The following is a 13,105-nucleotide window of genomic DNA, read 5'->3' on the forward strand; positions in this document are numbered from 1 at the left end:
ACTTTCTATGTTGAAGCAGCGTCCAAATTTTGCTGCAGTTCAGTTCACTAAACAAGACAAAGGGTGGCACTGTAGATATGTATGTATGTTATGTAGATATAACAGTGAATTAGATGTATCTAAATACAGTATGTATATGCACTGCAGAACTCTATTTTTCATTTCATTTTTTTGTTTTGTTAAAGGTGTTGAACTGCATTTTTTAATTAGATTTAATTGAGACATTATTATGCTTTAGATATCACAAATTCATCATATACAACATCTACCTCAGATAAAGGGAGGCTACTCATAGATTTATAAAGGGGAAATGTGTCCGAGCTAATTGTTGACATCAGCACTAACAAGAGGAGAAATAAAACTCAGCATTAGCTTTTCATATTATAGGCACATAAATAGGACCAGTGACATCTTACTACATATGTGGGGGATATTTGAGTAAAAGGATCCTCAGAACATTTCCCAATTACAAACAGAACCACATACCCACGTGTTAAAGCTGAGTATGGCATCACTTTAAAAGCAGCTGTGGTATACTTCTGACGCTACAATTAAATTCTGAAATGTGTTCTGTTCATACATATTCTTGATTGCACAGACTAACATATGCCTACTTGCAAAAAAGTCTATAAATATCTATAGTTATCTATAATTCATCAATTTATCACGTAAGAGGAATATAAAACTGTATAAAAAAACCTCCATGTATACACTTTCACTGTGATTTAGCTGACATAATTAGGGGGACAATTAACCATTATATTTATGGTCAATAATCATTTTCTTGATTAATCGGTTACAAAAAGTTGGAAAATGAAAAATATCCTGATGGCCTCTTCAAATTGTTTTGTTTTACTCGACCAACAGTACGAAACGTGAATACATTCAGTGTGCTGTTAAATATGACAAAGAAGAGCAGCAAAACTTTTCATTTGAGAAGCTGAAACCAGCAAATATTGAGCATTTTTGTTTGACTGAAAAGGTTAATTGATTATCAGAATTACCAGTTAATTTCCTGTCAATCAATGACAATTAATACCCAGAGCTAGAGCAGCCATGGTAAAAATCAAATCGTTATAGTATGTCTAAAAATCTCTAATTAATATTAAAGCCCCATCTCATTCATTCACTATACTGTATTGCTGAAATACTGGGGTACACACTGAAGTTATTTTTTCAACTATAAATGTTTGACATCTTAATTATAATGAATAAGGATGTATATATCTGTATGTCTACATTTTTTCAAGGTGCAAATTAATGTTCTTGTTACTCTTAGCTGTCCTGAATTACATTTTAATAAATAAAGTGATAGTGAGGCTCCTTTCTTGTAACACTGCTGACCACTACTGGACAAAAGCAAGAATTATATTAAGAGCGTGTGTGTGACTATGAGGACATCCTGAGCGTATAAAACACCATAAACAGACATGCAGCAGAACATCTGTTCAGCAGGTTAAGGTTGAGTGATGCTGCACGGGGCCCTCACTGTACACATCCATATGTCTCTGTCACTAAAGCATCTGTGGAAGCGTTTGGCTCTATGCTTAGAGTCACACGACCAGTGTACAGATTTACAGAAAATGGGGAGTGGGGGGCAGTGCAATAACTTGCTTGGGGTTTAGTTGAACATTATGGTTTGTGAATGTCACAATTCTACTCTTTGCTTTTGATGTTTTCTTCTGCTTTAGTGGGTGTAAAATAAACCAATGTGGACATACTGAGAAGATCCAACTGGAAAATGACCCTGGAGATAAACTGAATGTGCTGAACTCGATGACAAATGTCATTCCATTTTTTGGTAGGTGAGTGTGAGTGTGTGTGTGTGTGTGTGTGTGTGTGTGTGTGTGTGTGTGTGTGTGTGTGTGTGGGGGGGGTGGGGGGGGGGGGGGGTATACACAGTATTCCCTCATGGCAAAGTGAGGTCCTGGAGACACTAGTATAGCATGAACTACCACAGAGGTGGGTTTGAGTATTTTCCCAGGTTCTTGGTGGTACTTACCGTACGACAGGTTTGTGAGGCAGAGTTCAAAGATGGCTGTGGTCCAAGCAAGGGCACCGGAAGTACAAGGGTAGGAAGTAGTGTAGTGGCCATTTACTGACCAACTATATGCTGCTAGTTTAATTTGGCATCACAGCTGGTGGGATCCCATCGCAAGATATGGCCTCTACTTATCTTTATGATTGCTGCTCAAAAGAAGACTATGACTTTTAATTATTAATCTGACAAAATAAAAGGTAAACCAATAAAGTTAATATATTAATTTTTTTTATATTTTGTTTCATGTCAACTGTACTTATCTAACCAGGATATCCCATTCCTCATCATTGGAGGCTGAAAACAGTTTTCTGGGCGGGGTTACTGATCCCTGCTGCATTCAAAATTTAGAAACATTTCATGTTCCTGCTGCCCTTTGGTAACACAGCCATACAGTCTCCCTTGACAGGGCTGGAAATCAAATAATTGTGTTGCATAAGAGATTATCTTAACTGGTCTTATTTTTTTCTCTGCTCTAGCTTGTAGGAAATCAAATTCTATCAGAAAAAACAATCCTGCGGCCTTATGAACCTTATTCCATGATGTGTGTGTGTGTGTGTGAGTGTGTGTGACTGTGGAAACAGACTCTATGCTACCAAGGCTCATGCTGAAGATGGTATAGGCCTACACTATGTTCAGGTGTTGTGTCAGCACTTCTGTAACTTTAGGTGAGGGTTGGAGGGGGCTGTGGAGGTAATATGACCTTGTTTAGCCACGCAGCAGTCACAGCACACTCTTGCACACCTCCCCTGACAGTAATTGTGAGAATCTAACGGATGCTCCACCTTCAAAGCGGCTTGGTCATTGATGGTGACAATTCCTTCATGCAGCCCACTCTGTGGAGTTTAAAATGTGAAACACTCTATTTCTCCTGTTAAGTCACAGACTCCCTGCTGCACAGCTATTGATAATTAGGATCCATAACTTATGACTCACGGCTTCTGTTGTATATTCCATTCACTAACGCTCACCCTCCAGCAGTAGTTTCCATCCCCGGATCTCCCATCTATACCTGCTTACACTGAAACACGTAAGCACAGCTGTGAGAGGAGAGTTCAGAGAGCATCGCTTCATGGGTGTCAAACTGATCCAGTAAAGGGTGCTCTTGCTTGGTTGGAATGAAAACCTGCAGCCACACAGCCCTTTACGGGATCAGTTTGACACCCATGGCTTAGATGCTATGCCCTGCTCCAAATCTGATCATTACTCTCTTCTGTATAAGGCTGGTGTTTTAGTGTCCTTCCCAACCTTTTTGCCCTGAAACCCTTTAAAGAGAAGCAATCTTAACATACGTCCCCTCTCCTCAGATTGCATAGTCTGTGAGAAGTTCAACCCAAAGAGTAACGTACCCTTCTCAGGCTCGTTTATTTGAACAGAAACAAGGGTCGAGAATTTCACAACAAAATAAATGTGTAAAAAAAATACTTTTCTTTTGTTGTTTTTCTTATTTCCGGTAGCTTTTAAATCATCTGGCGACCCCTGACCTGGTTGGGAACCACTGTTTTAGAGAAATAGTAAGTAAAGGACTTAAATAAATGTGAATGTAAACATAGCTAAATGCTTATGCCTCCATATAGCGGAGAGGGGGGTCACTGAGTGGTTTGTTGAGTATGAAAGTGATTTGATTCACACGACATCCACAGCAAGAACCACCAGATCATAACCAGCCACGTATAAGAGTGAAGACAACCATGACTGAATATTTTTTGGAAGGCCTGATGTGATGCCATCATATGATCACACAGGCAAGAAAAGTTTCAGATTGTTCAGGTCTTTTAATTTATAGTCTCAGGTTGTCAGGCCAAAGAGTATTGAGATCAGACATGTGTCTACGTCCTCTCAGAGAGGGAAGGACTGCCCATTGCATCCCAGCCAAAACTGCTTATAAAATAGTGATAAAAATGTTCTAATATGTTGTGAAAATATTACTGAGCAGTATTATACAACATGACAAAAAGGTCTGCAAACAAAATGGAGAATCGTCATTATTTGTCATCTTTTTAGATTTTCCTTGATTTCAGACAGGGATGTGACAGCCTCCAAAAAAAGAAGGGAGGGGGGGAGACAGACAGACAGAGATGCTGAGACAAAACTGTGACAAATTCTGCTCAAAGCCCACGATTTGCAAGACCGAATTTCTCTCAAATGATAGATCACCTATCTACCAGTAGGCTGACGCACAGGAGCTGGTGAAGCGTCGTTTAGGTTAGATCTGAGCGGATGTCCAGAGGCGCACGGGCGTCATGATCCGTCTGTGGTCTCCCATGTCGAAAACAGAGGGGGAGTGAAAGTGAGGCACCTTATCAGTGGTAATCATGAGTGCGCAGTGGGCAGCGCGATGGAGCCGCATCCTCGCGCTCGTGGCCATCGAGGAAAAAACAGTATTGTATCTGTCGCCACACCCATCACATAAAGCCAGACACGGCGCGGTAGCTGGGAAAAAAGAGCGTTTAATGTCGGTGACAGGGACATGACAACAGCCGAGGGCTATGGGTGAGCGACTGATGAGTGTCACACACACAAACACACACGCGCGCGCACACACACACACACACACACACACAGCCACAGCCACCATCTACCCGTCTTTTCATCGCACATATACAGTAAACACGCGCCATAAATAGCTGCACGGTGCCGATACTGATAAGACAATTAGTGCAAAAAAGAAAAAGCCTGTGTAGATGAATGGATGATGGGCGGTGATGGTGCACGTGGGGCCAGTTTAGGAGAGGTATTTAAAGATGTGGACACGTCTCTCTGTCAATGCGCATGATACTGCGGTTCCACTACTATGGCACGCTCCAACTCACCTTGAATCGGCGCACAGACGCTCTCTTGTCATTCGGGTGCGGGGCGTACGGAGAACCAATACACGCCCCAAAGCCTCAATCAGCAGCCAATCCGATGACAGAAGAGGCGGACCTGTGGCTGCATTCTCACACTTGGTTTCACTATGCGCTCGTAAAACGGCTCCGTCTACTACAAACGCGGCGGTGCAGGTGCTCTGTCTCTTCGGGAGAGGATGCGGATGGAAGGACGGGGGAGGGAAGGGATGAAGGGAAACGCCACGAGGAAAGAAAATAGGATATGAAAAGGGGCTTTTGCTAAGAGACCGTGAGGTGCAAGGTCGAATATGAGAGATTGGTTGAACGGGGCACTTTGCGTGGTAATAGCTGGTCGGCAATAGTACTATGATTTGGTATGTGGCCACTCTGATAGCAAGTGTATTCAGCACCAGAGGAACGGCCGCTCAAGGTGAGTTGAAGTGCAATATATCTTTGCCGCACATATGATTTCTGCTGTTTCTGTGTGCGCTTTTTTTTTTTTTTGCAAACGCATTATATATTTTTTCATGTTCGGTCATATGAACTGTGGGGCTAATTCATCCCAACAAATGGCTACATCTCTCATATATCACGTGAAAGTTCAGCCCTGGGTAAATCGTATCAGGGGAAACGGTTGTCTTTTTAAATGGCTTGGCTCATATACATGGTAGCTATGTGGGGTTTACATGCCAGTGATAGCCCCACAAATGCTCCAGGATGATGGACCATGACAAAGATGTGTTGATTGATATGGCTGTGTGGGTTTAGGCCTGCATTGGGATATATCTGAGGCTCATTTGTGTGTTAGAAAATAACGAGCACATTAACGTCCCCGCTGCTGAGGGGGGAAATATGTGCATTGTATCATAGCAAGCAGTCCCATTTGAGTTCTCCAGAGAGGGGTGTGACCGTCTCAGCCTCCAAGATGGAATAAAAAGTAACTAAATAATGCATTACGTGTCAGATAAAATGCACTTCTGAATTGATAGAGCCCATTTGATAGAGCCCATTGCTGCATGCATGGGATTCACATGCTGAATTTCCCACTGCACATAAATATGGTCACCGTGTTGTGTGTGTGTGTGTGTGATGCACTGAGCACATTCAGGCTGCAAGGCTCTCCTAGTGCTGATCTAAGGCCCCCTAATACTAATTATCCCTGGAGCACCAAACTGCACAATATCCCTTTTGTTCATATTTTTCAGAGCACTCTGTATTGACCCATGTACTTACTTAACCTTGCTTTTCCACTTATGTCCAGATGAGGGAGACATGTGCAAAGCTGTCGCCTGGTAACTGATCCCAATGACCCCACATACCCAGTCAAAACTGGTCTGTTCACAGGTCTGGCTCCTCAGGCCCAACCAGAGCACATTGTGAAAACTTCCTCTAATAACGCATTTGATTTAGAGAACCTATTGAGGGGGTAATTGTTTAAAGCAGAAATACTCTATTTTATGAAGTCACAGATGTGGCCAAATATTATCGACTCGAATGTGTTGTCTGGCAGGCACTGCACTAAAGGTGATTTACTTTTGAAACAGGCTGCACCAGAGAGTCACAAATTATAACATAGTCTACCAGTAATTACAAATGAGAACTAGTCTACTTTTTCTATTAAGTGTCCCCCTCCCAGAATATAGTGCCTGAACCGAGAACAACTGAAATGCATGTGAACACCAACTGTAACTTGTTTCCATCTCTATTTCATCAACACAAATCATCGTTGCAGGCTTTTGACAATAATTATGCCGTTTTAATGTCATAAATGCTCAGTTATATTGCTGCATAATCTATTGATAGGAAGATAGCAAATGAGTAAAGTATGCTAGAAAACAACAAATGAGCTTATTTGTTTTCTTTATGAGAGTTAGAATAGGAGATCAATACCATCCTCACATCTGTCCGTTCAATATAAAGCTACAACGCACAGCTGGTTAGCTTAGCTTAGCATAAAGATTGGAAACAGTTAGCCTGGCTCTCTTCGAATGTACAAAAATTGACCTAGCAGAAGCTCCACCATTATTAGTACATGCTGGAGTATTTCTTTGCTGGGAGCAGTGAGTTCCTGGAGTCATGATGTCACTGTGACAATGCTAGGCAACTAGCAGAGGCTCCAGGAAGTCACTCTTTTCGGTCAGTAAATTGTAGTGTTTTCCAGACCCCCATGAAATGCACTGGGCGTGAAGCCAATTTTACATAGTGGCCAAATGATGGAATTGCAACTACGTGGTCTATCATGTGATGCCATGGGGCCCAAAAAGACTTTTCCCCATTAACTTACATTGTGAAAAAGATGTCTGGTATTGACATCAGAATTGGCCCATTTGGTCTGATAACATTTGGAAAGTTGAGAAGAGCCGCACGATTAAATCATTTAATTCCAATTCAAGTTAGTGGAGCGCTAAACTGGTAGTAACTGGCTAGATCTGTGGAAGTCTCTAGTGAGCTCCACAATGCAGATTTCCCCTCGGGGATAAATAAAGTTATCTATCTATCTATCTATCTATCTATCTATCTATCTATCTATCTATCTATCTATCTATCTATCTATCTATCTATCTATCTATCTATCTATCTATCTATCTATCTAGTTCCAATCATCAGGATAATTTCATACGCAGCAGTTAAACTTCTTTGGCTTCATGTGCCACTAAGAAACAGAGCTCTGACTCAAAAGCTGTTTCCAGTTCTCTTTATACAGCCATGTTTTTTTCGTTTTGGATTTTGTACGTGCCAGGCTAGCTGACTCCTGCTCACAGTCTTTGTGCTAAGCTAAGCTAACCAGCTGCTTGCTGTAACTTCCTACTGTAAAGACATGAGAATGGTATCAATCTTCTCATCTAACTCACAGCAATGTCACTGAATAATCATATTTCCCAAAATTTCAAACTAGTCCTTCAGAGAACAGTAATTAAATAAGTTGCCATCTTTATACACCTGCTAGTGATATGCATGTCAACTGGTTTAGCACGTACCCTCTCCATTGAGAGCCAGTATGATCCCATGTTGTTGGACTGGATGTCATAATAACAAAATGGTGGTCCATACCTGACCGTAATAGCCTACTACCAATTAGAAATACTATATTTAAGAAAATGTCATGGACCTTCCATTGTCAGACTCCAAAGTAAGAGCACTGACAGCATGACAGCATCATGCAGAGATATTGGTCAGATTTCAAGGTACCAATGAACATAAATCAAAACAGATGGCCAAAAGAGAACTTGCTCCAAAACAGTTGAGCTGAGACTTGGCTTCTTCCTCTTGAATGGTATTTTTTTATATGTGCACTCTGCATAGTGTTAGAAAGGGACAAGAATAATGAGTCTGCAGCAAGGCATGTCTTGTTTTCCCTGTGAAGAAGTAATTTTAAAAAATGCTAAGATTTCCTGAAACAATGTATAATAATTTTGATTTCATTCAGTAAACATAAACTTCCACATATATGGATGAAGGCTGTTTTACTGCAAATACAGTCATACATAAGACATCATATGAATGTAATTTCAACATAAAAGGCCAAACACCATCAGATTATACTATTTCTTGGAAATTAGTTTTTAGAATTAGAAGAGTTGGTGTGTTTACTCGAATGGACTTAGATACTGTTGCATATCGGAAATCATCATGATGTGTGATATTTATCTTATATCACACAGCCCTGCTTGAACAGTAAAACTAGGATATAAGACTAGCTGGATGTTGTGTTGCAGCAAGACACTGGAAGAGCTAGACACTGGTCAGACTAGAAGAGGTAGCGATGAAGACTATACTGGAAGTCAGTTCTCATTTCAACACGGGGGATTTGTTGGTGGCAATATATAATGTGATGCAGGTCGTGATTTTTCAATACAATGCCATGGTGGCCATAAAGGCGGTGTATTCTGCAAAGAAATGCAGTTTGAAAACATGAGTGTAGGCATTCTCATCAATGCACAGACTGAATTACATCAGAGGTGTAACACTCAACATTTGTTGTCAAACACTTGCTTCCTTTATCTGTGTTTCATCCATCCATCCGTCCATCTTCAACCGCGTGTCCCTATCGGGGTCGTGGAGGGGCTGGACCAGCTGACATCAGGCGTGAGGCGGGGTACACCCTGGACAGGACACCAGTCTATCGCAGGGCTCCGTGTTTCATGTCATTGTAAATTAAATACATTTGAATCTGGTTAAAAAAAGCCAATTTAAAACATCTGTTTATAATTTGGTACTGTAAGCTGTGATGTGCATTTTATAGACTTTATAGTCACTGATTAAAAGAAAAAAAAACAATTGCTAGTGAACATCATAGCATGCTTGCAGTCCTATACTGAGATGTGCTTATAAAGAGGCTGTCTGACAAGTAGAGTCCTAGATGCATAAAATGTTTTCATCTGTAAGGGAAACTGAAAGCCTAAATGGGTCAAGTTTAGCTGGGACTATTCGTGGCTGGCAGCATGGTGACAAAAGTGGAAGTTGAACTCAGTGAATAGCATCCTAGCATTAAAGCGAGTGTCAATTTATTAAGAGATACAATGTTCTTTGTGTTGACTGTATCCCTCATCAACAACTATGCCTGATAAAGGAAACTGCCATGCTCAAAGGTTTAGATTTTGAATTGGCTGAATTTTAATTCTGCCTACATTGGTCTACACTGGAGGCGTGGTGTTAGCAGGAGCTTCAGTCATCTGTGTCTACGCAGGATGGATTTAGGCACAGTATTAAGTGTAGGTGACCAGTGTTTGGCAGCCTTTAGAACTCAACACACAATCACTGTAGTTTCATGTGTAAAACGTAAAAGAAAAATAGAGTTAAAGTGTAAAAATATGCTTCCCCCGATATATCATGTGGCCTGCATAGACAGCTGCATTGTTTAAAATAGAAGCATAACATTGCCATCCGATGTAAGAGAGGCTGTCGACTGAAAAGACATTTCTGCTACTTTGTAACGTAAAATATTGGTACGGGTTGTAAGACCCTTCCTCATAGTATGATAAATGTTTGTGAAGTGCTTTGGTGTCTGACAAACCTTCATATATCACCCAACCTGCCTTTCTGGATCTTTTGCCATCATGTCACTGCTACCTCACTGCGTTTTTAAGTACAGGGCTGTTTTCAGTGCAAACCAATAAGCTTGCCTGCACCTTGTCATCAGTCTCATGATTTTCTCACTTCTTATTCTTGGCAAGTGTTGGAAGTGTTGGGCTTTCCAGTGAGCTGTTGTATTAGCCTGTGGATTAGCTATATAAATTAAATATTGAGTTAAAAATGCAAAATAAGTTACACCTTTGAAAAGTGAATATTAATTTAAAAATGAACAATGAATCCAGTTTCCGGGCAGCACGGTGGTTAGCACTGTATCCTCAAAGTAAGAGGGTTCCTGGTTCGAGTCCAGCCCTTCATGGCCCCGTGTCTGTGTGGGTTCTCTCCAGGCTCTCCGGCTTCCTCCCACAGCCCACAGACATTGTTATTAATTGATGGCTCTAAATTGCTGGTAGGTGTGAATGGTTGTCTGTCTCTGTTTGTCTCCATGTGCCCTGCGATAGACTGGTGTCCTGTCCAGGGTGTACCTGGCCTCACGCCCAACGTCAGCTGGGTTGGCTCCAGCCTCCCACGACCCCGCTAAGGAGAAGCGGTTGAAGATGATGGATAGATGAATCCAGTTTCACAAACTCATAAAAATGAATTATAGAAAATCGATGCAGTCCACAACTTTCTGAAATAATAGTTGAAGTTAAATTCAATTGTACATAAAGAAAAATAACCTAAATTACAAAAAACTCAAAAAGTTGAGTTTGAGTAGAAGTTTACCTTGTATGGTGGGAATCTCTTTACTACCACATCAGTTAGGTATTTACACAGAATAGCTCAGGTATGAGCAATCGGTCATCGTAAATGGACGGTCAGAGAAGGTTTCTTGTGCCAAGTGCTCATTGGGGTGGCAGCATATGGTCAGGCAGACTTTAGGTTAGTTCAACAAAGTCAACAATGACTTGGCAACCAATCAAGGTGACGCAAGAGAGACACTGATGGCCATAAAGAAGTAATTAAATGTCATTGGCAAGTGTCGGGGAGGGGTATATTTGAAGGACTATTTTGAGCCTGAGTCACTGATGGCAGACTGACTCTCCTCTCAGGTCCTGTACTGGGACTTGGAGTGTTTTAAGCATTTGTTGAACTGGCTTTTGGCCAGATGGTATTCATCAGTAATTCCCTTCTCGTAAGCACGCTCCTTTATGTTTCACAGGAGCTCCCTCGTGAACCGTGGCTTAGCACACTTGTTCCCGTCGCTGGGCTTCTTCTGAAGGCACGCGTCTTCAAAGACAGAGATATATAGAAGCAGACGGCATTTGTGAAGGTGTCAAAACTGCCACTCACATATCTGAGGCCTCCCAGCAGCGCTGATGCAGCGTCTGAAAGCCCTCCTACTGTCTCTGGAGTCCAGCTTCAGATTGCAGTTCAGATAGACTGGGCTGTCTTCTCTTTTTGTCTGTATGTTGGAGCTGTCTGGGACATTGTGAGATGCTGCGTTCCATGATGTGGTTGAGGAAATGTTTTGACAGCAGTGTTTTTATTTCTCTAACATCTGAAGTATTTTCAATGATATCCGCCTCAGTGCAATTTAGAGATGCTTTATTTTGTGACTGCTTATCTTTATTTGTTAAAAAAACATAGTAAATATGATGCATGTCAATAAATCATATTTCTCAATTCATGTCATGTTTGGCCCTCAGCGTCTATAAGAACCAAAGCCCTTGCGACCCTATAAGATGATGCAGGCCCTGGCAGACCTAAATTTAATTTTATTTCTGGCTTGAAGTGGTTATGGATTTGACATGTTGTAACGTACTATTATTGTTGTATCATATTGTAGATAAGTGATCATGCAGACATACTGTATGCGGCAAAAGTTGTAAACTGTTGAGTGCCTTGGACCCTTATGTTTATGTGCTGACATTACTATATGTGCTGCTATAGTGACGAGGCCATTAGTACACATTGCCAGTATTGAAAGAAGCATTCAGATCCTTTAATTAAGTAAAAGTAGTTATACCAGATATGAAAATGCTCCACAACAAGTTCCGTATTGAAAACGCTGCTTAAACACACAATATATAGGTATATTGTCGCTAGGCATCCCTCAATCAAAACAACACCATAAGACAGAGTTTGGTGATGTTGTGAAGTAGTGTGGGATCATGGGAGTTGTATTCTTCACCACCGTTGCCGCCATCGCAGTCAGTTTCTCCCAGTTAGGATTCCTTCGGTGTTCCTCCTTTAGGAGATTTTTTACCAGGAGTCGAATTATCCGCGGAGGTCGCCTCATCTCCAAAACAAACAGATCAGATGATTTAAACTGGTAAAAACTCTGAATAGAGCAGATTTGCGATAACAATCGCTTTCTCTGAAGCTGACTGCAGGCCGAGCTGCTGCTTTGCTCGTCTTGTTTCTCACTTCCAGATGTCCGATCCAAAAATCCAACCAAGAACATAAAAGTGTCTTGTAAAAATGTGGCCTAAAAGTGGTTTAAAAAGTAAATTTCTAACAGCTTCTGGCAGATAGCCACAACACTGACGCATTCACATTGACAGGTGACCGTAACGGGCCCTTACCTTTATTACAATTAAACAATTATCTGGGTTTCGACATTGTTGGAAATATTTGTGCTAGTTTGCAGTACCAAAACATGGGTCTAGTCGTTTTTAGACATTTTAATGTGAAAATACGTATTATAAAGTAATTGAAGTTTCAAGTATTCAAGTAATTGAAGTAAAATTAGGAGGAAAATGTATTTAAAGTATCAAACGTAAAAGTATTCATTATGCAAAATGCCCCCCCCCCCCCCCCCCTGACAGTACATATATTTAATTTTATATTACTATTAACATGTGTGCACCCTTTTACTGTTTCAGTTGGTGGAGCTAATTTAAACTACTTTATATATATAGAAATTGTAATGTTTTGAAAACAGATATTGTAGATTAAATCTGCAATCTGAAAAACACCAGGTGCCACACATTTGTGATATATTAAGTACAATATTCACCTCTAAAATGTAGTGGAATGGCAGTATAAAATAATAAAAATGTACTATCCCACTTTGTATCCAAAACTTCCCAAAAGACCCATAAATAAAAACACAAGGTCACTGTAGAGTGTTTAGTTCATCTGAGCTGCAAGAACCAAGATCTGAACCGAGGCTGACATGCAAATATCACTAACTGTGTTAAATAAAACCCAAATTGAAACTTCT

General features: G+C 40.8%; 1 protein-coding gene across 1 annotated transcript in view; it reads left to right on the forward strand.

Annotated features, from left to right (window-relative positions):
- Nucleotides 1-5,232: 5,232 nt before the first annotated feature.
- Nucleotides 5,233-13,105, forward strand: part of igsf9ba (immunoglobulin superfamily, member 9Ba) — a gene marked incomplete at both ends in the record, with an annotated part of 68,427 nt that continues 60,554 nt past the window's right edge. The window contains one exon of the mRNA XM_083913467.1: nucleotides 5,233-5,296. Coding sequence (XP_083769593.1) covers nucleotides 5,233-5,296 — 64 coding nt within the window. The remainder of the gene's footprint in view (nucleotides 5,297-13,105) is intronic.

The sequence above is a fragment of the Echiichthys vipera genome, assembly GCF_963691815.1.
Source record: "Echiichthys vipera genome assembly, chromosome: 5".
Lineage (NCBI taxonomy): Eukaryota > Metazoa > Chordata > Actinopteri > Perciformes > Trachinidae > Echiichthys > Echiichthys vipera.